At 30.9% G+C, this 23,014-nt stretch overlaps 2 protein-coding genes across 4 annotated transcripts in view; one reads left to right on the top strand and one right to left on the bottom strand.

Annotated features, from left to right (window-relative positions):
• LOC111622588 (ran-binding protein 3-like) overlaps positions 1-9,404 on the top strand; it is a 34,811-nt gene extending 25,407 nt beyond the window's left edge. Inside the window, exons 3-11 of one of the 3 annotated variants that reach the window (XM_023365000.1) lie at positions 182-226; positions 301-405; positions 487-709; positions 1,775-1,817; positions 4,970-5,066; positions 5,141-5,259; positions 5,353-5,467; positions 6,007-6,143; positions 8,403-9,404. In XM_023365000.1, the coding sequence (XP_023220768.1) occupies positions 182-226; positions 301-405; positions 487-709; positions 1,775-1,817; positions 4,970-5,066; positions 5,141-5,259; positions 5,353-5,467; positions 6,007-6,143; positions 8,403-8,759 (1,241 nt within the window). In that variant the 3' untranslated portion in view covers positions 8,760-9,404. Of the gene's footprint in view, positions 1-181; positions 227-300; positions 406-486; positions 710-1,774; positions 1,818-4,900; positions 5,067-5,140; positions 5,260-5,352; positions 5,468-6,006; positions 6,144-8,402 lie in introns of all 3 variants that reach the window. The other 2 variants (XM_023364999.1, XM_023364998.1) reach the window with 2 other exon arrangements.
• A 1,333-nt stretch (positions 9,405-10,737) lies between these two features.
• On the bottom strand, positions 10,738-22,729 carry LOC111622589 (FGGY carbohydrate kinase domain-containing protein-like). Its single transcript, XM_023365001.1, has 14 exons — positions 22,514-22,729; positions 22,330-22,444; positions 22,110-22,261; positions 19,830-19,915; positions 19,634-19,758; positions 18,148-18,276; positions 17,986-18,077; positions 17,810-17,917; positions 17,616-17,683; positions 17,400-17,544; positions 17,244-17,318; positions 17,049-17,169; positions 16,611-16,767; positions 10,738-10,977 (listed from the first exon to the last, which is right to left on the bottom strand). The coding sequence occupies exons 1-14, from the start codon at positions 22,688-22,690 to the stop codon at positions 10,902-10,904; spliced, it is 1,626 nt and encodes a 541-aa protein (XP_023220769.1). The 5' UTR covers positions 22,691-22,729; the 3' UTR covers positions 10,738-10,901.
• Between the last annotated feature and the right edge of the window lie 285 nt (positions 22,730-23,014).

Raw genomic sequence — 23,014 nt, 5'->3', positions numbered from 1 at the left:
TTTAAAAAAATTTGATTTGACATTAAAAATTTTTTGCAGAGGTCTTAAAAATTAAATATACAAGAATCTGCATTTTTATTTTAAATATTTACATAACTTGAAAATTGACAGAGCATAGATTAGATGAGTTTTAAATTTGATTTAACTATTGAAATGATGAAAATTTTGACTTGTATTTTAGAATCAAGGCCTCTCGTGGCACCTTCGACATTGAATTTTGTATCAGGTAATTAATTATTTTGTGCAGTAAATAGATATCTGATGAAAAATTCTGACGATTTGTATTTTATTTTATAATAGAATCGTCTTGCACTGTTTCATCTTCGGCATCAAAATTATTACTTCGTCCATCTGCCCTTGCAGCACAGGCTGAAAAGTTAAAAATTGTTAATTCTCAAAAAACAGGTATTATATTTAATTCTTTTATGACTAGAAAAGTTTAGAATAATTTTAATTGAATTTCTGTTTACAATTATGTTTTTTAAGGTTGTAAGCAAGAAGACAAAGAAAATACATTAGTAGAAAATCTTTCAGTAGGATCAAAAGAAGTAAATTCGACAAGCAATGAAAGTAATGGCAAAGTACCCAGATCTGAAATCATGGGATCGGTGTGGATGTCGGAAAGTTCTTCGAATTTATTTGTATCGAGTACCTCAAAAACCGTTCTGTGCGGCAGTGACGATTTTGCTGCGGCCAAGGCAGACGAGAGGTGAACTTTACGACAATGATTTTGCATTAAAATACACATTAGAAGTGAACTTAATAATAGTTATAAATTAATTCAATTCAGTATAATATAATATTTAGGAAAATACATTTTATATATTGTAGTATGTATATACAGTGGTACCTCAGAATACGAAATTAATCCGTTCCGAAACTGAGATCGTATCATGAAAATGTCGTAAGGTGAATCATTTTTCCCCATATGATTACATGTAAAACCAAATAATTCGTTCCAACACGAAAAACACACTCAAATTAAAGTTAAGTTGTACATTAAAAAAAAAATAACTACAGTAAGGAAAACACTAAAAAATGCATTTTGTAGTTGTAAATGTATAAATAACCATAATAGAATAATAATTGATTTTAAAAAAATGTAGTTTTATTTGCACTTTACCTTCAAGGATAGACAACGGTGGAGGTGTAAACTGGTGGCGGAAGACAGGGAGAAGGAAAATGATACTAAAACTTAACTTACATAACATAATGTAACAATAACTTAAAAATAACTTAGAAAAGATAAAAAAATTAGTGTTGTTTTATACTTTTTTTTTTTAATTTTTATTCACTGGTTTTTGCTTTCTTTCCTTCACTTCCACCAGCACTTTCACTGGATAGAGGTCACTTGGTAAAATATCTGTCCAAAGAGGTTTGGCTTTGCCTACTTTTTAAAATGTTTCTAAAATGACTTGGGCAAATGTCATTACTCCGAGCAGCAATACGGCCAGTGTGAACCTTGTCAGAATGTTTCTTTTCAATAAAATCAGTCACTTTCTGATAATACACCAAGATTTCCTATATCGAGTGAGATCCTTCCATGATGAAGCAAATACGTGGACTGAAGTGAACAGAAGTGAATAAAAAATGGCGCTGCAAACTAATGTAACATCGTATGGTGAGTTTTTGTTCGTATCGTGGAGCAAAGATACGTTCGAATTTCATGTTATATCCTGAAAATTTCGTATGATGGGGCGTTCGTATCCTGAGGTACCACTGTACATGAATGTACATAAATACATTCTGAAAATGTATATATTTTATTTTACAGGACAGGATTTATATTTGGACAAAATTTACACGAAAGAGTATTGGTGAGTTTTAACTCTGCTCTGTGCATAAATATAAGCCGTATCACAATTTCTTATGCATTTAATTTTTTAAAATCATAATTTTTAATGCAAAATATTTAATTTTAAAACTTAAAAATAACTTATTTAAAAAACAGTAGACTCTGCTTATTGTTGTCAGTCAGTTAATGTATCAGAATTAACATGTTTCAAACATGTAAGTTAATAATAGTTAAGGTGGCTTCACACGTTTAGTATTCACCAAATGCTGAGCAAACATTTGGCTGGTACCAAGGAACATTGATGATTTACTCATGACTTTGCTTGACAGATACTCAGTATATGCCCTTTTCTGCTCCTTGTTGGTTTGTTGTGTCAAATCACATCAAAGGCAACAAACTCAGACATTCATAATTTCCACAAGGAACTGATGTTTGTCAAATTATTGTGTGTTTGTGTATACACCAGGGGTCGACAACCTTAAATACTCAAAGAACTCGTTTTTCACAGAAAAGAAAACATTGCAACTCACAAAACCCTTTTGACATCTAAAATGAATATAACATTTCATATATCGTTTTTTTACCTTTATACTAAGCTTTTAAAAAACTTGTGTGTTGCATTTATGAAATAAATAAACTACTAAAGAGAAAACAAAATTTTATTTCTGCATTCAATAAAACATTTTGAACTCTGAAAAAAGTTGCTGGGTTGAATGTTACTTTCAAATAAAATCTTCTATTTCTGTGTAATAGCAACCATACCTTCTTCATTAAAATCCTCTATGTTTATTAGAGTCCATGTACTATTTATGAAATAAAAAATAAACTTAATCACCTGTAGCAAACAGAAAATGCAGTCTGCTTCTGTGTGTGGTCATCCTTTTATTGTATGAGTGTGCAGTCAGCTGACAACCTGAATAAAGAAAAACACTATTTCACTGAACAATGTAAAATATATATTTGCAAAATAATACTGAGTAAATATTTATTTTGCTTGATTAATGTGACTTTTGCTCTTGGATCTCAGCACCTTCCTTTGCACTGCTTCCTTTTCCCAGAAGAGGTGTGTTCAAGTGCACTGTCATAGGGTTTTGTGTTCCTATTATACTCGGTGCCTCATCAGTAGCCATGGGTGGTGTTTATTTCTTTGGCTCTCAAACAATCCATGACAGCTTTACAGATGTCATCCCCATGTCTGGCCTTTCAGTGGTATCAAACTCAATCATTTCTTCCTGTGTCCCAGTAAAGTTCACATATTGGCAGAATAGCACTATTTGTTCAATATAGCTTTTGTCTTTGGACTCATCACAGGCAATTGAGTATACCACAGCTGAATTAATGTCTTTAATTTGCTGTCATTGTTATGGTTCTCTCTTTGGCAGTCTTCACAGAGAGAGGCATATCTCTGATTTTCTGCACAATTTTGCTATTGTTTTTAAAGTCGGCAAATAAATGTTCTGAAATCTTGATGAATGATTCTTTTATATATTCTCTGTCTGTGAACAGTTACCTGCATGTATTTTCTGGGTGGCCAAAAACTGGCATATGTAGTTGAATTTGCAGACTGGATCTATTCAATGTTACAAGAGCACAACAATAATTTCAAATATAGAATTACGTTAACAAACTAAAATTTAATAAATTTAAATTAAATATTTGCTATTATTTTCTAATGCCACAAGGAGCCGCAGCAGATGGATTAAAGTACCACATGTGGCTCTGGAGCCACGGGTGCCTGTCCCTGATGTATACATATGTGCTTGTCACACGACAAATACTTTAGAAATCAGCAAATTTACAGATGTATGGAGCTGCCTTTATAACAAATGCATTTTTAAGTTGTACCTATTTTAATTGTTTAACTTAGTCTGTTAAAGTCAGTCAAAAAAGCAGAATTTCTGCTATTTGTAATCATATTTACTTGCATTATTATCATTGTTATCATCATTGGTTATTACTGAGCCCTAATATAACAGTAAGCAAATTCTATTGTATATATGAAAATGAATTATAACTTAATTTGAATTTATCTAAAATATGTAAATTTATTTTAAAATGATAAAAATTTAACCAACAGATTTTAAATTTTACATTTAAATTATTTACAATATTTTGAAGTTAAAGTTTGCACTTTTTCCACTGAATTTTCATTTATAATTAAATTTATTAATTGGATTTGTCTTAAATTTAATTATTTGGTATTGCAATTTATGATAATATATTAATTAGAAATATTATGTTATAGTATAAGAAGTGTTTATAAAAAGTTATATAGAATTTTCAATAAATAATAATAATTTATTTAATAGATAGCTTTAGCCTGCAATTTAAATATGGTATGTAACATTCTGTTAAGAAATGAGAAATATGTCATTGAATACAGATACTTTTAGTATACTGTTACTAAAATTTAATAAATGTATAGCAAAACAAAAATGTATGTTTTTTTTTTTTAATTAGTAACGTGAGGAGAAAGTAAAGTTAAGGATTAATTTAATTTAATGTCTTAAAAATATTTGATATTCTCAAATAAAAATAAATGATTTTAAAATTACCTGAAAATACTGTGTTTTCCAAAGAAAATGCTACCATTTTAAATTACTGTAATTATGTTAATTATTATCCAAGGACATTGTAATATATATTAAAACATTGAAAACTGTTTAAGTTTTACATTTGCATATGCCTCGTGTCACGTGGCACACATCCAACAGATACTCAAATTCCTCCTGAACTCACTACATGTTTGTTGTCACTCCTTCCATAGTATCCACAAATCTACAGCATCACAGCTGTATTTTGCAGCTCCTGGAGATTACTTGTGTTGCACAATGATGAGTGATTCCAATTTTGTGAACTACAAAACATGAAATTCATTGTTGCAGAGTCGCCATTTTCATTTATGGCACTTCCTAGAAGCAGTAGATGCAGAACGTTTGATTGCAGATGGGAGATGAAACTTGGAAGTAATTCTATCAATTGGTATATGTCATATATTTTTCAGATGATAATTAACCTAATTATAGTAATTTAAAATGGTAGCATTCTATTTGGAAGACCCCATATTTGAGTCATCAGAATCACTTTAAAAATAAATAATTTCAGCTCTGCTCAAAGAAAGATCCAGATATAACGCCTAACATTCCGTCTTTCCCTTTCAATTTTTTTAAGCAGAATTATGATGATGCTCCATCTCAATCTCCCTCACCAGCAAATACAAATCTGTCTTTTCAAGAAGCAGCTACCCAGCAGGATGATGATGATAAAGGAGGTAAATAAAATTATTGGTGTAAATTACTGAACAAGTACTCCATGCATTAATTTTTAACATTAAACAACTTGTAGGTAAATTTGCCAAAAGTCTTTCTGAGTCCGCAGAAGAATATCAGTCGAGACAAGTGAAAAGGAAATTTGATGAAGTTACTGTTATCACAGGCGAAGAAGACGAGTCTAATGTATTACAGGTTAATAGAATTCTTTTTTCATTGACATGTTTCTTCTGTATCAAAGTATAATTGTAATGAAAATAATTATTAATGTATTAATTTATATTTTAGATAAATTGTAAATTATTTGCATTCAACAAATTGGCGAGCACATGGCAAGAACGAGGTCGAGGAATACTTAGACTGAATGATAGAGAAGTAGATGGAACTTTACACTCTAGAGTTGGTAAAAAAACAATTTATTTTCTTTATGCTGTCTTTAAAAACTAATCTAAACATGTTTATTCTACTTCTGATCAATCTTTCTTTCCCTGATGGAAAACATTTTTTCCAATTAGTGTATGTTAACATCGATAATGTTCCTAAGTTTTTAGATATGTAACTCTAATGCTGTAATGTTGAATTTCTGATCATCTCTATAAACATGTCATATTGTAATCCAATTAATAGCTTTCAAAATAAGTGACAAACACATGAATTGCTGGTTTAAATCCTGCTTCAGACATGTGTTTGTTATTTTTTAATGAAGATTGTGACTACAAGCATTTCCTAAAAACAACAAAGATTTTTGACATTGTATTTACACTAAATTAAAAATAAAGAAAGAACATTTTATAATTTAACCAAAAAACTGCTTTTGTATAATAATAAATAACAATAATCTTAGATGCAAATGGAGTATGTTAAAAAATAAAAATACTAAAATTTCACAAATATTTTATATATATATATATATTTATTTATTTATTTTGTTTTTATTCATAGTGATGCGAACTCAAGGCAGTTTGAGGGTGGTTCTCAATACTAAAGTATGGTCGGCAATGTCTGTGGAAAAATCTAGTCCCAAGACCGTTCGTCTCTCTGCAATGGACACCGATGGAGTTAAAGTATTTCTTATCATGGTACGTATGGGTTTTAATATAAATTTTAATGGTAGTTGATGATGATTATAGTAAATACTTGTTTATGTTTGCTTTATTATATTTTAAGTTAAAAATATTTGATTTATATTAAACTCATTACTGCATTGGAACTGAATTTATGCAAATGTGTGTCTTAAAAACAGTCAATTAAAGTAATGAGTTCAGTAATTATTTAATTACGGTTTTATCAAACGTTTGTGATAGATTGTACGAATATGATACTATCATATATATGACATCGTTTAACAGCATGGAAATATATTTTCATCGTGTTTTATATTCAAAATTTAAAATTTGAACATAATATAATTAAATATAATGTTTTTTACAAAATTAATTCATTTATTTCTCCATTTATAAAATTATTTGGAAAACATTAGCATTTTATTAACATTAAGACATTTTAATGTTTCAAAATCGTATTTCTAAAAAAATTCCTTTTTTCTAACTGCTCCATTAGTCTCTATAGTGTTGTGTAATGTTTATACAGAGTGTATCAGTACAGTGGTTATAAACTTTCAGGAGAGATAGAGTACACCTAGATGATGGGAAATCACATAGCAATGCATGGTCAGAAACGCTTTCCTGGTGTGGTAGTGACGACACAAAACACAAGAAAGGAAGGACATGAACAGGGTGAGAAAACATGTTTATTATTCTTGCACACTTGCAATGTCATCTGATGTTTCAGTTTATGTAGCAACATCTATCGCATACACCAGCGAAACACATCCCAGCATTTTTGCTGTACTTAGAATAATATACATGTTTTCTCACCCTGTTCGTGTCCTTCCTTTCTTGTGTTTTGTATCGTCACTACCGCGCCAGGAAAGTGTTTCCGACCATGTGTTGCTATGTGATTTCCCATCGTCTAGGTGTACTCTATCTCTCCTGAAAGTTTGTAACCGTTGTACTGACACACCCTGTAGATTGAAAAGGTCTGTATTGAATTGTTTTTGTGGGAAAGTAATTGGCTAATCATTAAAATGGATAGAAAAAGAAAAAAAAGGCAAAACACAGAAAATCTTACTTCAGTTATTGATATTTAACATACAGAAACGGTGTGATAATTCAGTAGCTACTTTAGAATCTGAGCCTGTCAAATTCCCTGCAGCTAAGGAAAGTAGGTCACTAACAGTCTAGAAACAATCTTACATAAAATGGCAAACTGTCCTGAGAGTAAACACCCCCAAATAAAAGCTCTGTCACTGCTTACATCATTAACATACATTTCAACTTCTGACAATGATTGTAATGAGTATTTAATTTGTACAAATTAACCTTTATTACTCATAACCAATAAGTAAACAAAGCAGTAACATACACTTAACACTATAAAACACTGCTATATAAATATGTATGGCTGGTCATACATTTTTATATAAATTGAATTTTAGATTAAAAATGTTATTTATTTTTGTAACTGAATCATATTATAAATTGAAGGAAACTGAAGACAGATCCAAAATGTATCTTGAGAAGGTTGTATTTAGAAGGTCCTTTAGAGGAAGTAAATCAATCTTCCTTTACCTCTAGGTGTAGGTTCTTCCTACAGAAAGAAAGTACACTTTAATATTTGATTTAACTGGATTTAGAAGATTAAGATATTAAATAACAAAACCAACTGTTGTCGTATGTCATAGGGCTATATAACGCTACATTAATAGTAAATTACCAAACAATTTAATCCTAGAGGGAAGCATTAGGTACCATCTCATAATAAATTTAATGATTATAATGGAGATGGTGCCTAATGCCTCCCTCTAGGGTCAAATTGTTTGCAAATTTATTATTAATGTAGCCCTTATATAGCCTGATAGCATTTGGCAGTGGTTGGCTTTATTAATATAATGTAATGGATTTTCGGAGTGTTGTTTGAGTAAGATATTGTTTTCTTAACATTATGTAAATGACCATTTTAATACTTTAAATTGGAAATGCCACCACATCTATCAAAGATAACGCTTTAGTTTAGAATATAAACAAAATCTCTACCTATTAATTGAGATTTTCAGCTTTACTCTTGGAAAATCAGTGTTTGTAATGAAGAATGTGAAACATTTGTACAGTGTTATGTATGAGTATTTGTTAATGAACAAGGTTTTTTTAAAAATGCATTAAACATTAGAAGGTAAATTTTCTTTGCTAAATTTTGTCATATTTCAAAATATACAGAAAATAAATAAAACAGACAAATTATGTCCTTAAAAATATCATAATTTTATAAACATTTTATAGGCACATCCTAAAGATACAGAACAGTTATTTAATGCTTTGGATTGGAGAGTCACAATTTTGAAATCTCAAGAAGACATGGGAAAGAAAAATTCCGGTCTGGCGGTCATAGAGGAAGCAACCAGCTCCACTCCTCTCGAAGAGTTATGTCGACAGGAAGACAATGGCGACTCAAGAAAGAGAGTCTGCCTTTCCTCTTCTAATGAGGGAGGAGCTGACAGCAGCTCAGAGATATCATTTTCCAGAGGATCAGAATCCGACGTCGACAATCCGGCAGACTCCACAGACACAAGTGTGGGCTCGGTTGGAGTGAGTGACAGAAGCAATCCCGACAGCAGAAACAACAAATCAAATAGTTAAAAATAAGTATTGCCAAGTTTTAAAACAATTCAGACTGCTGCAAGAAAAAAAAATAAATAAAATGATGTGTTTAAGACTGTGAAGAAATTCCTTTTTTTTGAGGAATTATATATTAACTTACATTAGCGATCGCCTTTCCCCTTCTTTTTTTATTTCCCCCCTTTCTCGCAACACTAGAATCAGTTGGAATTCAGTGCATATTGCCATACGATACGTTTCTACGTTATTCATCGTGTCATGTGAGTGTGATTGAAGTGTGACCTCAGCTCTCCGTTTTTATTTCGAATCGTTCTCTTGTGAATACAAGATTAATTTAGTCGCTGTGGATAACTCAACACGATACCTCACATGTAATTAACATAAATAAAACATCATGTTGGTGTTTACGTGACCATGGTCACGGTAAAATAAGCATTTTAATGCTCTCTTTACTGAACTGATGTTTGGAAAAAGCTGTGTACAGTAAATGTTAAGTTTTGTTTTATTATTATTATTATTATTTTATTATTTTTTTTTTTTCTTTTAATCAGTACGACCATGTCGTGACAAATCTTGTCACGTTCACTCTGTAATCTTTCTCCCCATTTAAAAAAAAATCATCATAATATTTGAAACAATGTTAAATAAATTACCATGTATATTAAATTTTGAATTTTGTCATACTTTATTACATTAAAAATGAAGAAGACAATGCGGTGCCTACGCCGTCTCATGGCAAAGTACCCTCTTTGGTTTTGTTCAGGATACGATTTTATGTGGTAGTTTTTATTATAAAGTAAGCCACTATGTAAATTAATCAATTTTAAATTTAAAAAAAAGAAGTATAACCAAGAGTTTCTTATCAAAGGAATATCGAGTTTGTATGAATGTAATGTTTACATAGTTTCTTACATTATAAAGATGTACAAATTAGCTGTACTAGTGAGAAGGGAAAATAATTATACTAAATTTTAAAATTTAGGAAATTCTGTCTTGTATTTCTATTAAAATGTTTTTCGTATATTGATTTATGTTAATTTTTTTTTTATTAAATCAGAAGTATAATAAATCGATTCTTGATAATTATTGTTAATATCTTGCTGCAGTATCTTGTTTGGGGGCATACAATTGAATTTGATGGGCTTTCCTGCTATTGCTGTGGCAAGAAACTGCCTTCTAATGCCACGAATGTTGCCTTTAGGTACACGTGCGAGAATTTAGCTTCGATACTATGATAATTTATATCCATAGACTTTATTCCATAATGCATCCGAACAGTTATGTGATACATCTTCCATAACAATGTAGTAACTTAGGTCGATGGATTCGAATGTCAAATTTGAAAAGTAAATTAATTTATAAATTCATATCAGAGGCTTTATTGTTGACATAATTGTTAAATAGTTTTCTGGATGATTTATATTGCCATAAAATAAAATCTATATGCAGTATCTAAATGGTTCATTGTTGCACATTAAAACATTTATCAAATTTTGGGACATTTTTTTGGAATTTCAAGAATGCAATTTAAGTGGAAAAAATATATGTTGTTCTTACATTTTGGACATAAAAAAAAAAGAGATGAATTTTTATTCTACTTTGCATAAAGTAAATGAACAGATTAACAAATTGCATATATATTGCAGGAACAATAGATGATTTTCCTATATAATAGTATGCAACACGGTTGTTACTTCTATGCTATGGAAGAAATAGAATCGAGTAACGGCAATATGAGATCCGTCAAACTGGAAGGTTATATGTAATGGTCTTATAAATCAATCGGCCATAAAAAATGCTTTAGTTTGTATCTTGGGCATAATGTACCAAGAGTAATCAAAATAGTAAGGATAGTTTATTTTTCTATATGAAGTTATAGATTTCTTCCTTTTTTTTACATATGATTTGAGAAGTAATTGCATGTTATAGATAATTAATCATGAGGTTTGTGTGCGTGTGTGATTTTTTTACGGATTACATCAAACTTACAATCTGTTAGATTATGAAATACTAAGCATAAAGCCTATGTGAAAATTTAGGAAATTTAAGAATAATTTGAAACAAATATTTAATAAAATTCACTTGATTATATTTTATGGTTTATTATTATTAAAGAATCGATATGATATACATAAACCTTTAAGGCTAAATGGAAGAATTAGATCATTTCATGATATTTTGGATTCTCTTCTGAAAGCATAGTAGTTCTAAAAACACTTGATACTTCTTATCATGTAAACTGTCAAAAGAAAAAATATTAGATTGTATAAAGCTAAAAAATTTCTTAATCTACAAGTTATAAATGTTAGAAAAGTACAGGTGCAGCTTTATAAATGGAATCAACGTTAGCATTTGTATTCTATGATGGGATTCCCAATCTGGTTGCTTACAACCTTTTACTTTTAGCAGATAGGGGATAAAACCAGGGCTACTCAAAGGTATTGCCTGGAGTGAAAATGGAGAATGAAGATGATTTGGAGGAAGAGGTTGAAGGTGAAATTATAAAGAAGATAGGAAAGGGGATGAAACAGAAGTCCCACGGGTGCCTGCATTGCTTTTATTTAAAACAAAATTAAAAATTTACATTCAGTTGTAGAAAAAAACGTGTTAAAAAAAAAGCTGACAACATAGTAGTTAAGAATTACAGAAGCACCCTAAATGATGGGCATGCAAACATAATATATTTACAATACCCATTGTACTTGCAACGGAGGAACTGACAAAGTTCCTTATGACAAGACAATAAACAATATGTACTGTACAAACAGAATAGATGCCCTGTTACGGAAGTGTCATAATTCCTTACAAAGTGATTACACAAAACATTGCAACTTGCAATGGGGACCAAAAATCCTTACTAAGGAAGAAAATAAACAGATATACACATGGTAATAAAATACAACACATACTAAACAAAAGTGCCCTAGATGGAGGACTTGCGACTGCTATGAATACAAAACACATTGCAATTTGCAATGGGGAGACCGACAATTTCTTGTGAAGCAGGTTGTCCGACCTTGACATTTGCAAGAGTCCTGCCTGGTCTTAGTAGCTGATAATATTGAAAGCCTGAGTTGAATGCAGGAAGAAGCACCATTGAAGATGTAGGCTTAGTCTGTGGAGAGGAAGTTTGCATTGAGTGCTTTATGGAACACCATTGACAACACCAAGTATGTATATTCAGTCTGTCAAAGTGAAATCCCCATTTAGTACTTTTGTAGAGTATTTTTGAAGACCAAGAATGTATGTTTAGTTTCTGGGAGTGAAGGTATCGTTGAGTGCTCCTAAAGAATCGAAGACATTTAGTTCTATATATAATAAGTCTTTATTGTTGATGAAGGTACTCAAAGGACATAGCCAGTTCCATTCCGAGGAAAGGACCTTTTGTAAAAGTGGAACTCTTTGAGTATCAAAAGTAGCACAGTCAAAAGTAAGATGATGAACATCTTGCGGGGTTTGTCCGTCACAATTACAGTAGTTACTGTCTTGAAGATGGAACCTACAGAGTTATCTCCATAGGTTTCCATGGCCCATGAGGAATTGGGAAGTGGTATGGTTGATTTCAGGTGTTTCTATGTAAGTCTTTCCTGGATTTTTTGTATAAAAGGTTAGCCTCCCTGTTTTTTCTTCCTCCCAGTCTCTCTGCTAAAGAGCAATAACTGTGTTGTGTAAAACATTTTATAGAGTGATCTTAGCTATTCCATTAAAGCTAACTGGAATTTCAGAGTCTGCAGCTTGCTTTGCAAGGTGATCAGCTTCCTTGTTTCCTTTTAGTCTGTTATGTCCTTTAACCCAGGTTAATGCATAATGATTATTCTTACAATCACTTGATTTATCTGGGGGTGAATAAATTAATAAAGGGGTTGGTGGACAAATTTACTTTGTATTTTACTAAACTTAATAATATAATATAATGAAAAAAAACCTACAAATAGGAGTTAACAGTACTTTATCAGATTGTTTCCAACTGTTTAAGAAGGGGTTGGGAACTTGTGTCAACAGTAGTTCTTTATCAACGAATAATCTTGTAATTTTTACAGGCATATTGTTATACAAACATAGACATGAAGTTTATAACTTTAAAGCCACTAGTTTTAAAATGCTAAAGTTCCATGTGTCTATCGTCACAAATTTGTTCTATATGTCATGGGAAATTAAAAGCATTACAACAACTAGTATATAAATACGGTCATCTCTCAGTATCAGCAGATTGGTTTGGAGATCTTCTAGTCTCTTGTAAAAAATATCATAGTATTTGTGTACATGGACTCCTATATAAGAGGACCGTTTCTTTGAACCTCCGATGGTCCATAAAGCAAAGGCAAGTGTAAGTAAAATGAATTTACAGTAGAGCATCTATTTTCCAAAACGTCAATCATCCGAAAGAATTCCAGTCAGCAAATTTAAATTTTCGCCAGTGCTGTGGCGCTTCAATCTTTGGCTACTCAAATATTTTACGTTTTTGATACTAATTAACATCTGAAGTATAATTTTTTATTGTTTTTATATTTTTCAATATATTTATTTTGTTTGTACAAAATAAAAAAATAATTTTTAAAGATACAATAGTCTTTGTTAGGCTTAACATCAACGAAAATTCAACGCGAAGCGACATGCAACGGATAAAAATTTTAACATCGGATATGTTAAACTATTTTTTCGTACATAAATCGGTTATCCGAAATATCAGTTATATGAACAACCCTAGTCCCCAATTGATTCAGAAAATCGACGCTCTACTGTATTACCAAAAGTTAGGTACAGTACAGACACGGTTACTTTCGATATAATCATTGTGAAGATTGAGGAATGAGTGTCATATCTGTGGACGAGCTTTTCCATCCCCTTATCATAGAATGTTGCCACCAATGACTGAGATGGGCCCTAACGTTGTTTTGAAGATTGTCGTTAGTCTCGAACCTCTGCCCTCCTAGCCACTTTTTCTGTTCGGAAAAGAGGTGGAAGTCACTCGGCACTAAATCAGGACTATATGCTGGGTGTTTAAAGGTGGTGAAGACTTCCACCCAGCTTGGAACTTTTTAATGTGTGAAGACTTCCACCTCTTTCCTGAACTGGAAATGCGGCTAGCAGGGCAGAGATTTGAAACTAATGTTGTTAAGGCAATCTCAATTCACTGGTGGCAACATTCTATGACAAGGGGATGGAAAAAGCTCATCCATAGATATGACAAATTCCCCAATCTTCATGGTGATTATGTCAAAAAGTAACCATGTTTGTACCTAACTTTTGTTAATAAATTCATTTTGTTATTTACACTTGTCTTTGTTTTATGGACCATCGGAGCTTGAAAAAAACAGCCTACATACTTTAAATCATGTCTATCGTTCACCATAACTTTGGGCTATTACCAAAACTAAGCAGCCTTTTAACAAATTTATTATTATAAAAATAATTTTATAATGGTAATTATTATATAAGAGTATAATATGTTATGTTCACCTTCGGACAATATTTTGTCGTGAATTATTTACTAGGTTTGGTGAACAACAGCTTTCACAACAATCTAAAGTTAAAGCAAACTTTATATAAATGCTAATACAATATAATGCTAAGTAATTATATGTAAACAGTTGTTACACTGTATTGTTTAAGGAATAATGACAAGAAAAAATGTCCTACTCGTTATTACAAAAGCCTACAATTATATTACAGGCCTAACTACATAACATTTTTCTTTCGGCACCTACATATTGTTTTCGTTTAATGAGCCAAAAGAGAAATACAAAGTCAAGTTTTACTTTTTGAAACTTCCTGGAATTTCCCAAAATATTTTTGACCTGCAGATAAAGCGAGCCAACTGTATTGTCAGAATATTGCAGGTCTACATTTGAAACTCTGCAGTAATAAATACTAAGAGAATTTGTTCTGCAAAGCAATTTGTTAATTTGACATTTGGTTTGACAAGAGGGAAATATCAAAAAAGAAATAGTAAAATTTTGTATAATAAATATATAAAGAAATTAAATTTGCTTTATTTTGTGTCGATTATTCTTTGAACACAATACAATATTAAGTATTACAGACTACCGTCAAAACTGGAGAAGTGAACTTCCGAGTTTTGATCGTCTAATAGGATGCAAATTTTAAAAAATCCCGAGAGCTTTGAATAAAGATGCCATGGTTAATTTTATAGAATGAAGTAGTTTTTAATTTGCACAAGAAAAAAAGAAAAATAAGTTTGTAATAAATCTTTGCTGGAAAATGAACAGGAAATATGCGAATAGCTTTGCGAGTTCAGTTGTCTCATTAAGCAGTACATTGGGTCTTATGAAAATGTTTAGAAAGGTGCATCTGTGTTGCAAGTAATTAAACCAGATGACAGAATCACACACAAAAAAAACTTTCCAGGCAAAATGTATTTATGTTTGCTAATGTGTCTTAGTGTTTCTTAAAGTTAAAATTGTGTGTGGCACCATCTGTTATAAGCTGTTTTATAATAATATCTCATATTATTAATTATTATAAAAAAGCAAACGGCTTAATTTTGAGTTTGATTGAGATTGAGTTTTTAAAAAAATTGTAAATGGCAATAATGAGTGAAACAATATTGTCCAACCCCATTCCAGATATGGCACGACCCCCTCTATCTCCCATTCCCAAACTTTAATCACTAAAAAATTTAATAGCATAAATTAATGCCCTCTATACTGTATATACAAGTTACCATGACAAATTTCTTTTCTTAACCGTTATCCCATCCTGAGATATTAAACAAAATTAGACATCAACACAATTTTTTTCCATTTACACAAACAGGAAAATATCATAATGTCGAATTTGATTCTCTGGGTTTTTTGCAAATATTAAACATTTTGAGACCTTCCAAACCCACAAAAGGTAAAAAAGAATAGGAAAAGATTCCTGGAGTGTTTGTGTGAGTTGGCATCTATTTTGTTTAATATCTTGGAATGGAGTAAAGATTGGAAAGCAAAATTTGGCATGGTAACTTGTATACAGTAATACCCCAAACTTATGCAATAGGTGGGCCTGAGCGATAACCACATAAGTTGGGGTATAATTTCGCAATTTGCGTAAAATCCAAGACAGATATAAGCTAATAAATGTTCTCGTCAATCTTATCTTGTATTTTGATTCGTTCATGGTTACAAGAAATCACCACATAGTCTTTCAAGTCTCCGTAGATATAACAAACACAGAAATAAATAACACAAAATAAATTGTAGCTATATGTTGATTCTGCACAACACGTCCGAACATGTAAGCTGAAAACAGTGTAGGGAGAGTGAGTAATCAAGAGTTATGTGGTACTCAAACAAAAGATTAATCAACGAGATTTGAAAATCGTGTAAGTTGAGGTATTACTGTATAAGGATCATGGATGCTATTAAATTTTGGAATATAGAACTTGAGTGGGTGGGGTAATAGAGGGGGTCATTTGTCATATCTCAAGTGAAATCCAACTTAATGTCAATAACAAATGAAACTTATATTTACAATATTTTTAAAAACTCATCTCTACCATCAAAAGTAAATCTCATTTTCCTTTTTATAACATTTTATATATGTATTATATATAAAATGTTATAAGAAAGAATACGTTTTTATGTAAATTTACCAACAACTTTGAATATTGGTATATTTCTTGTGTTTAATGCAGTGGGCATGTTTGCACTTCTTACTGCATAATATAATGCAGTTAATTTGGAACTTACAAAATTTTGGGTACTGTATTTTTGTTGGCAGAATTGAGTTTACAATATTTTGCAATGCAAAATTATTATTACAATAGAATAACTGAAACTATCAGAAAATTAACATCATTCCATTTATAAAAATTCTTTCTTTGATAAGTGTTTTGAAAATATTAAACATTTTACAAACTAAAGTCACCTCTTATACTTCAAATTTGGCGAGATGATAGTTCCTCTGCCACACATGACGTTCATGGCCAGAGGAACCGAAGAATATTTCTCACTCGCTCTGGCTGCTAAAATTGCACCACCCAACAAAACCGATTCAGATTCTTCAGGAATTATCACGGGCAATCCTGAATAGATCAAAGATAAAGCAACAAAGTAATCTATATGACTAATATTATATAGTAAAATATATTTTTTTCACAGTATACAGTGTATGAGAAAGAATTTAATATAAATTTATTTTAGATTTTCTATGAGATGTTAATTGTTACAATTTATACATGTAAGCATAAACATCCAATGTATGTACTGAAACTCAATTTATGGGACCAAATAAAAATGAAAACAACATAACATGTTATATTTATACTATGGAAAAAAGTATAAATCATAAATTTTTATACTACACCTGTGACGTCGGCATGCATCTGTACGTAAAGTGGATTTTTCGCTAATCCTCCGCACATAAGAAGAGTTTTGATAAGGATATTTTTCTTCTTCAGGCTATCTATTATGTGTCTCGTACCATACTGGAAAAGATATTTAGTATTTTTATAGCATATTTATGAGTCTGTTAAAAAAGAAAAGGATCTATCCCTCTTACACTTAATGCTTGAACAGTTGCAAGATACTTTCTCAGCAAGTCCTCTTCATTGGAAGACAATGTCAAACCACAAATCTAGTTAAATTTTTTTTGTATGTATATATCTTTTAATTACAGTATAAAATTACTAAAATCTAAAACTTCAAAGACACAAACCATTCCTTTAAGTGTAGAATCAGCTAACGGTGATCTATTACCGTGAAAGTCTGGCAGAACGTGGAGATCAGAAACGAGTTCGGCTGCCAAAGATAGATTGCCCATTAGAGCCTCCAACTTTGAGTTTAAGATCTCCTGAATGTGTCTAAACAATAAATTAATAATCTATGTTGGTGATATAAAATGGGATGACAAATTCAATAAAATAAAGTGCACCTGTTTTCTTTTATACAAAGATGATTTAACACTTCTTTTGCTGGATGTGTATTGATGATGTGATCAATCTGGAAAATTAAATACAGACTATAATGTATGATTAAATGTGACTACACACATTAATTATTTTTTGCTTGTTCATTTGAGAAATCTGATCAACAGACTCCAATTAGTCTCTTAAAATTTTGCTTTACCAGAACTCCAGCTGCACTCTGTCCGGCTTCGAGCAACCACATTCCCGGAACCATTGCAGAATAATACGGCCCCCAAATGCCAGAAACAAATTCTGCATCTCTTGTACTCTGTTAAAATCACCATGAATATGTTATCAAAATTACGGGCTAATTTATGAACTGTAAAAAGTATTAACTGTCATGTGACATGTCGATGTTCCACATATCACTGCCATTCTGGACGTTAAAGAATCGAACTCCTGTTGGCTCTGTAAACAACCGAGTAAACCTGCAAAATATGGAAATATTAATGAAATACTTGTGTGCAATCATTAAAAATTTTTTAAATAATTTAATACCAATTCCTCCAGCGTGAGCATCGATGATCGAAGTTGCAACAGGCGTCCCAGGTAACAGACCAAGTTCTCTGGCTGCTTCAAATGTTAAACCATTTCCACAAGGTTCACCAGGAATTTGTACTTTATTACCTATAAATATATAATTTAGATATACATTTACTTGGATTTAATTGATTCTAATAAGCAATGTTTAGCAACAATACTGTTGTATTGTTGCTAAACTATCATTTTTAAAGCCATTTTGATAAATAGTCTTTGAAGATACTCTTAATTCGACTTTAACATATCTTATTGCAGTTCAGTAATTCATGAATTTAATATTCATAATATTATCTTATATAATTTTAGGACACTGAAAATGTTTTTTAATAACAATCAAGTTTTAATTATATAAAATATTTATTATTATAATGTCTGTATGAAGTTACAATTTCTAAATCAATAAGGAAAGATTGATCTTTGGCTGTATAAAAACAGTACAGGAATTGAAGACACATTAACTAGAAATATTTTATTTAAAACTGTCATCTTCATGTATGGAAAAACAAATAGGTTTGATGATGATGATGACAATCAACATTATAGATTCATACAAATGATAAAATAAATACTGTCTAGCTAAAAGTATATATATCCATCTTTGCAAATTTGATATGGGTTGTGCATTTAAGTGACAAACTGTTAATTAAGCGAGTTATTGACGTATTAAACAGGCATGTCACTCAATGGTTTGCTTACTTAGCTGCTTAAATGTCCCCATAAGCAGATATAAATAAAAGCATACAAATAAATCTTAACATCCCATTTTGGTTAAGATTTTAATGATTTACAAAGTGGTGTTATCATTATATATCATTCTGTACAATTACACAGTTTTATGCATCTGATAATGAGTTCCTTACTCAATTTACACTCAGAAGTTCATTATCAAATGCGTAAAACTATCTGAAATATCAAGTTATTGTGGAGAATTTTGTGCACTTGATGATCCTATCATCACAACAATGGCTGGACAGCAGCTGACTTGGTAATTGAAAGTGGAACGCCAATGTCAGAAGAAATGAAGACTGGATAGGATAAACAAGTGGAGGGAGTTGGACTGTGACAGTGGCAGTTGATGCAAAACTAAGGAGATATTTCCAGAAAGGGAACAGACTTGCATAAACAGCAGGGTCTTCATCCCTGTTGTTTATGTAAGTGTTGGTAACTGTTTGGTTATAAATTTCACACTTTTCTATAACACTGGCTTTCCACTTTCAACTATCCATGCCTGAAGATGGCCCTTTAACCAGGTCAAGAACATTAATATTCCTTAAACTTCATCAATTGTTAAAGGTGTAGTTATACTAGGTTATGCATTTGTGACAGTGGCTCAAATCTAGTACCATAATATTTATCATATAATAATGTTTGTAATAAATCAAACAAAATTTGAATTTAAGTCACTCTTAAATTTAGTCCACGTTTAAATCCAAAACAATCTTACCTATTTTTTTAAAGTCATTTTCCGTTAAATCATCTAAATTAATTAATTTCAAAAAATCGACGGGCCATCCGTGCGATTCCGAATTAGCTTGATACAACCATTTACACACTAAAGAACATAAAGATCTGAAATATGAATATCAAAATGTATAGAATTAGTTGGAAACAACTGCTACAAAACCTACTTTTGTACTAACCTACTAAAATTTCCTGTAGCTCTCCAGGTTAGAAAATCTGGCAGGTCAAAAAAATGACCAGCGCTAGTCCAACACGAGGTTAAATTCTATCAAAAAATTATATAAACAAACAAATATTCCAAGAAATTCAATTAAAATTATATCAGATATATGATTCTAGTTTATCTAAAAGAATTATGTTGCCTAATTTATTTAGAGAGCACTTATATACTAGGTTAATTAGGTAATAAAGTATAGTAGACACCCATTTTTATGACTGGTACATAGATTTTCTCTCATGATTATGAAATATCACTCATTATATAGTCAAAACTTATTTTCAGGAGCATAATTTATGAGATTGAGCTTTAGAGAATTATAATAGCTTTGTTTCTGTTGTACAGAAACAAAGTAAAAGTTGTATGCTATGAATTATAGAGTCCAGTTACGTATAGTGAAAGCCATACAAGTTTAACCATCATTGGATTTCCCACTCACACACTATTTATACAATGAAAAAGACATAAAGAGAGAGAGAATTTTAAAACTTTTACAAAAATAATTGGTAATATGCCCCCAGAATAGCAAGACATTCCTATTTTCGCTGTTTATTGTACATTTAAAATGTAGTCTGTCAAATAAAATAAAGTTTTTTGGATGACTTACCCAAGCATATAAACAGCTACAATCCAGCTTGTAATTAAGCTAGTTATTTAATAATCAAACTGTAATTTGCTTAAAGGTAAGTCTGCATTATTTTGTCTAAACCCAGATCACAGCATTTTTCTACAACTGCACGTGTGGCTACAGAAAATGACTTGTATCCACACCTGCAAGAGAACTAATGGCTCTCTTGAAGTAACAAAGCTATTCTGTCGTGTTTAGATTTTATTATTCAAAAGTCTTTAGTCAAAAACTCCCCAAGATGGTGGTCATTTCAATGATTCTTATGAGTCTAAAGTTAGTTTAATTTATCAAAATTGTCTTCCTGATGGCCAAATGAAATTTTCTTGGTGGCTACAGGATTTATTACTTGCTGATTTATCTGTATATAAGCAAAATAATATGTGAATCCAGGAATTATTCTTCACAAGATAGTCTACATTAAAAGATTGTCTACATCCTTTCTAATTTAGCCATACATGCATAAAAATTGGTCTTTTTTAGATGTTTCTCTGAACTGTTTGCTGGGAGAAACTTTATAATCTGTTTATTATACAAATTTAATAAACATCTTACCAATTTTATAGGGCTATCTTTTGACTAGGCAATAACATTTCTGTATTAATATCTAGTGAAAAGATAGCCCAACAAAATTTATATTTAGATATTTGGTAATCTTTGAACTTATATATCTAAATATTTTAATTTTGCTACAGTACCAAACTTGAATGTTTGCATATAGTACATGTAATCTCATCTACTATATGTAAATATTTTATATTCAGTACAGTATAAATACAGTAGTACATGAGGTTATTTGCTAGAATGGTACCAATTGTGCACCAAGAGAGAGGTAAAGAGACCCTGGCACTCTCCAAAGTGAAAAGAAAAGAAAAACACTAGTAAATTTTCCAAAAATCTTTTCCTAATTAAAATTCATTTTCTTATTTATATTTTGGCATGTCTTATTTCTATACTATTTATGAATAAGCGGCCATGTAAGATGAGAATTTATTGAATTTTCATTAAAAATTTTTTATCCGTTCCACTGGCTCCCCCGAGTTAATTAATTAAATCCCAAGTGTGCCACTGCATGGTACTCTGTACCATGTAGCAAATAACCTTGTGTTGACAATCTACTTCACAACAAACACAAGTATTTTTAGTCTTCTTTTGTAAAAGAAAAACATATTTTAAACATCATTTTAGGATACTGTCATTTTTTGAAAATCAAAACTAGAAAGCAAGTTTCGAACAATCTTACCATGCAAAAGATCACTCTTAGACCTATGATTTATTTTAGGTTTTTGCTTACGTAAGGATGCATACAATTCTAGCAAGGTGTAAATAGTGTCACAGAGATAAAACCCAGTTAAGATGTTTTTGCAATTACCAACATCACAGTGAAGATAATTATAAATTACTATGACCACATGTATTCATATAAATTCTATTTGCTCTAATGAACATTACAATAATTAGTCTATTTTATATAGAATAATGGCATTTGTATTGTTTTCTTATTAATTTTTGTATTGTTAAGCAATATGAATTCATTTATATCAGGAGACTAATAATGCAAAAACATGGAATCAGTATGAATGATGTGTTTAAGATAATTTATAACATTCTAATCACCTCTTTCAGCCATAACAACTTTGGTATTTCCATTTCTGGAGAGACAATCCCGCCGACAAACTTCAAACAGTCGTGACTGGTTTTGTTAATTCTTTCTGCCTGATTCTTGGCTCTGTGATCCATCCACAGCATAATATTCTGCTCAGGATTACCTAAAAAATTAAGTACTGTTGCAGTTATTCTCAGTAAAATAATTTCCATGGTGCCTCATCCATTTTACCTGAAGTACTGATGCTGAGAGGTTTGCAGGATTCATCCAAAACCACTAAAGAACATGTCGCATCAAATCCTACACCTTTAATCCTATTTACTTCTGGAAAATCTGTAATAATTTTCTAAACATACACATAGTAAATGGTGTGAAGAATTAGCAGAATTATAAAAGAATAAATCAGAAAAGTTACCTTTACAACATCACAACAGCTTGACCAAATTTCATCAGAGGATTGTTCATAATGATCAGGTAAGGGGTTCCACGTTTTAATTGGTTTCGATGCAGAGTTAATCATTACACCATTTTCATTAACTAAACCTGCTCTAACACTTTGAGTGCCAACGTCTATGCCTATAAAATAATCCATTTTCTTCTTCTTCAAGACACTCAAACTGCACTTTATCAGTTTTTAGTTACGATGTTATCATCGTTACTGATTAAAAAAAAAAAAAAAACTGAAGTATTATCGTTTGTGTGATTATATACAAGTGCTACTTATGTAATTAATTATTTTATAAGTGTTAATTGTAATATTTTAAAGTGTTTAAGACATTTAAAACACCCAAAGTCATTAATTTCGTATAGTAATGACCTTTCCTCTGCACACGTGATTAAAATATTTCAATTACATCCGCGAAATCGTCATACACATCACACGTGATATTTAGCACGCACACGTGTTAGTCCGTGA

Source organism: Centruroides sculpturatus, unplaced genomic scaffold, assembly GCF_000671375.1.
Source record: "Centruroides sculpturatus isolate CEXI.00-Female unplaced genomic scaffold, Cexi_2.0 scaffold199, whole genome shotgun sequence".
NCBI lineage: Eukaryota > Metazoa > Arthropoda > Arachnida > Scorpiones > Buthidae > Centruroides > Centruroides sculpturatus.
This window is presented reverse-complemented; position numbering and strand designations above follow the sequence as displayed.

Bases quoted from the DNA above. Each gene is read 5' to 3' on its own strand.
- LOC111622589 (XM_023365001.1), bottom strand. From the start codon at position 22,690: ATGGATTATTTTATAGGCATAGACGTTGGCACTCAAAGTGTTAGAGCA. The intron at 22,262-22,329 runs GTAAAATGGATG...TTAATTTTTTAG, and splicing joins TCTCAGCATCAGTACTTCAG to GTAATCCTGAGCAGAATATT. The intron at 17,170-17,243 runs GTAAGAGGGATA...TATCTTTTCCAG, and splicing joins CAACTGTTCAAGCATTAAGT to TATGGTACGAGACACATAAT.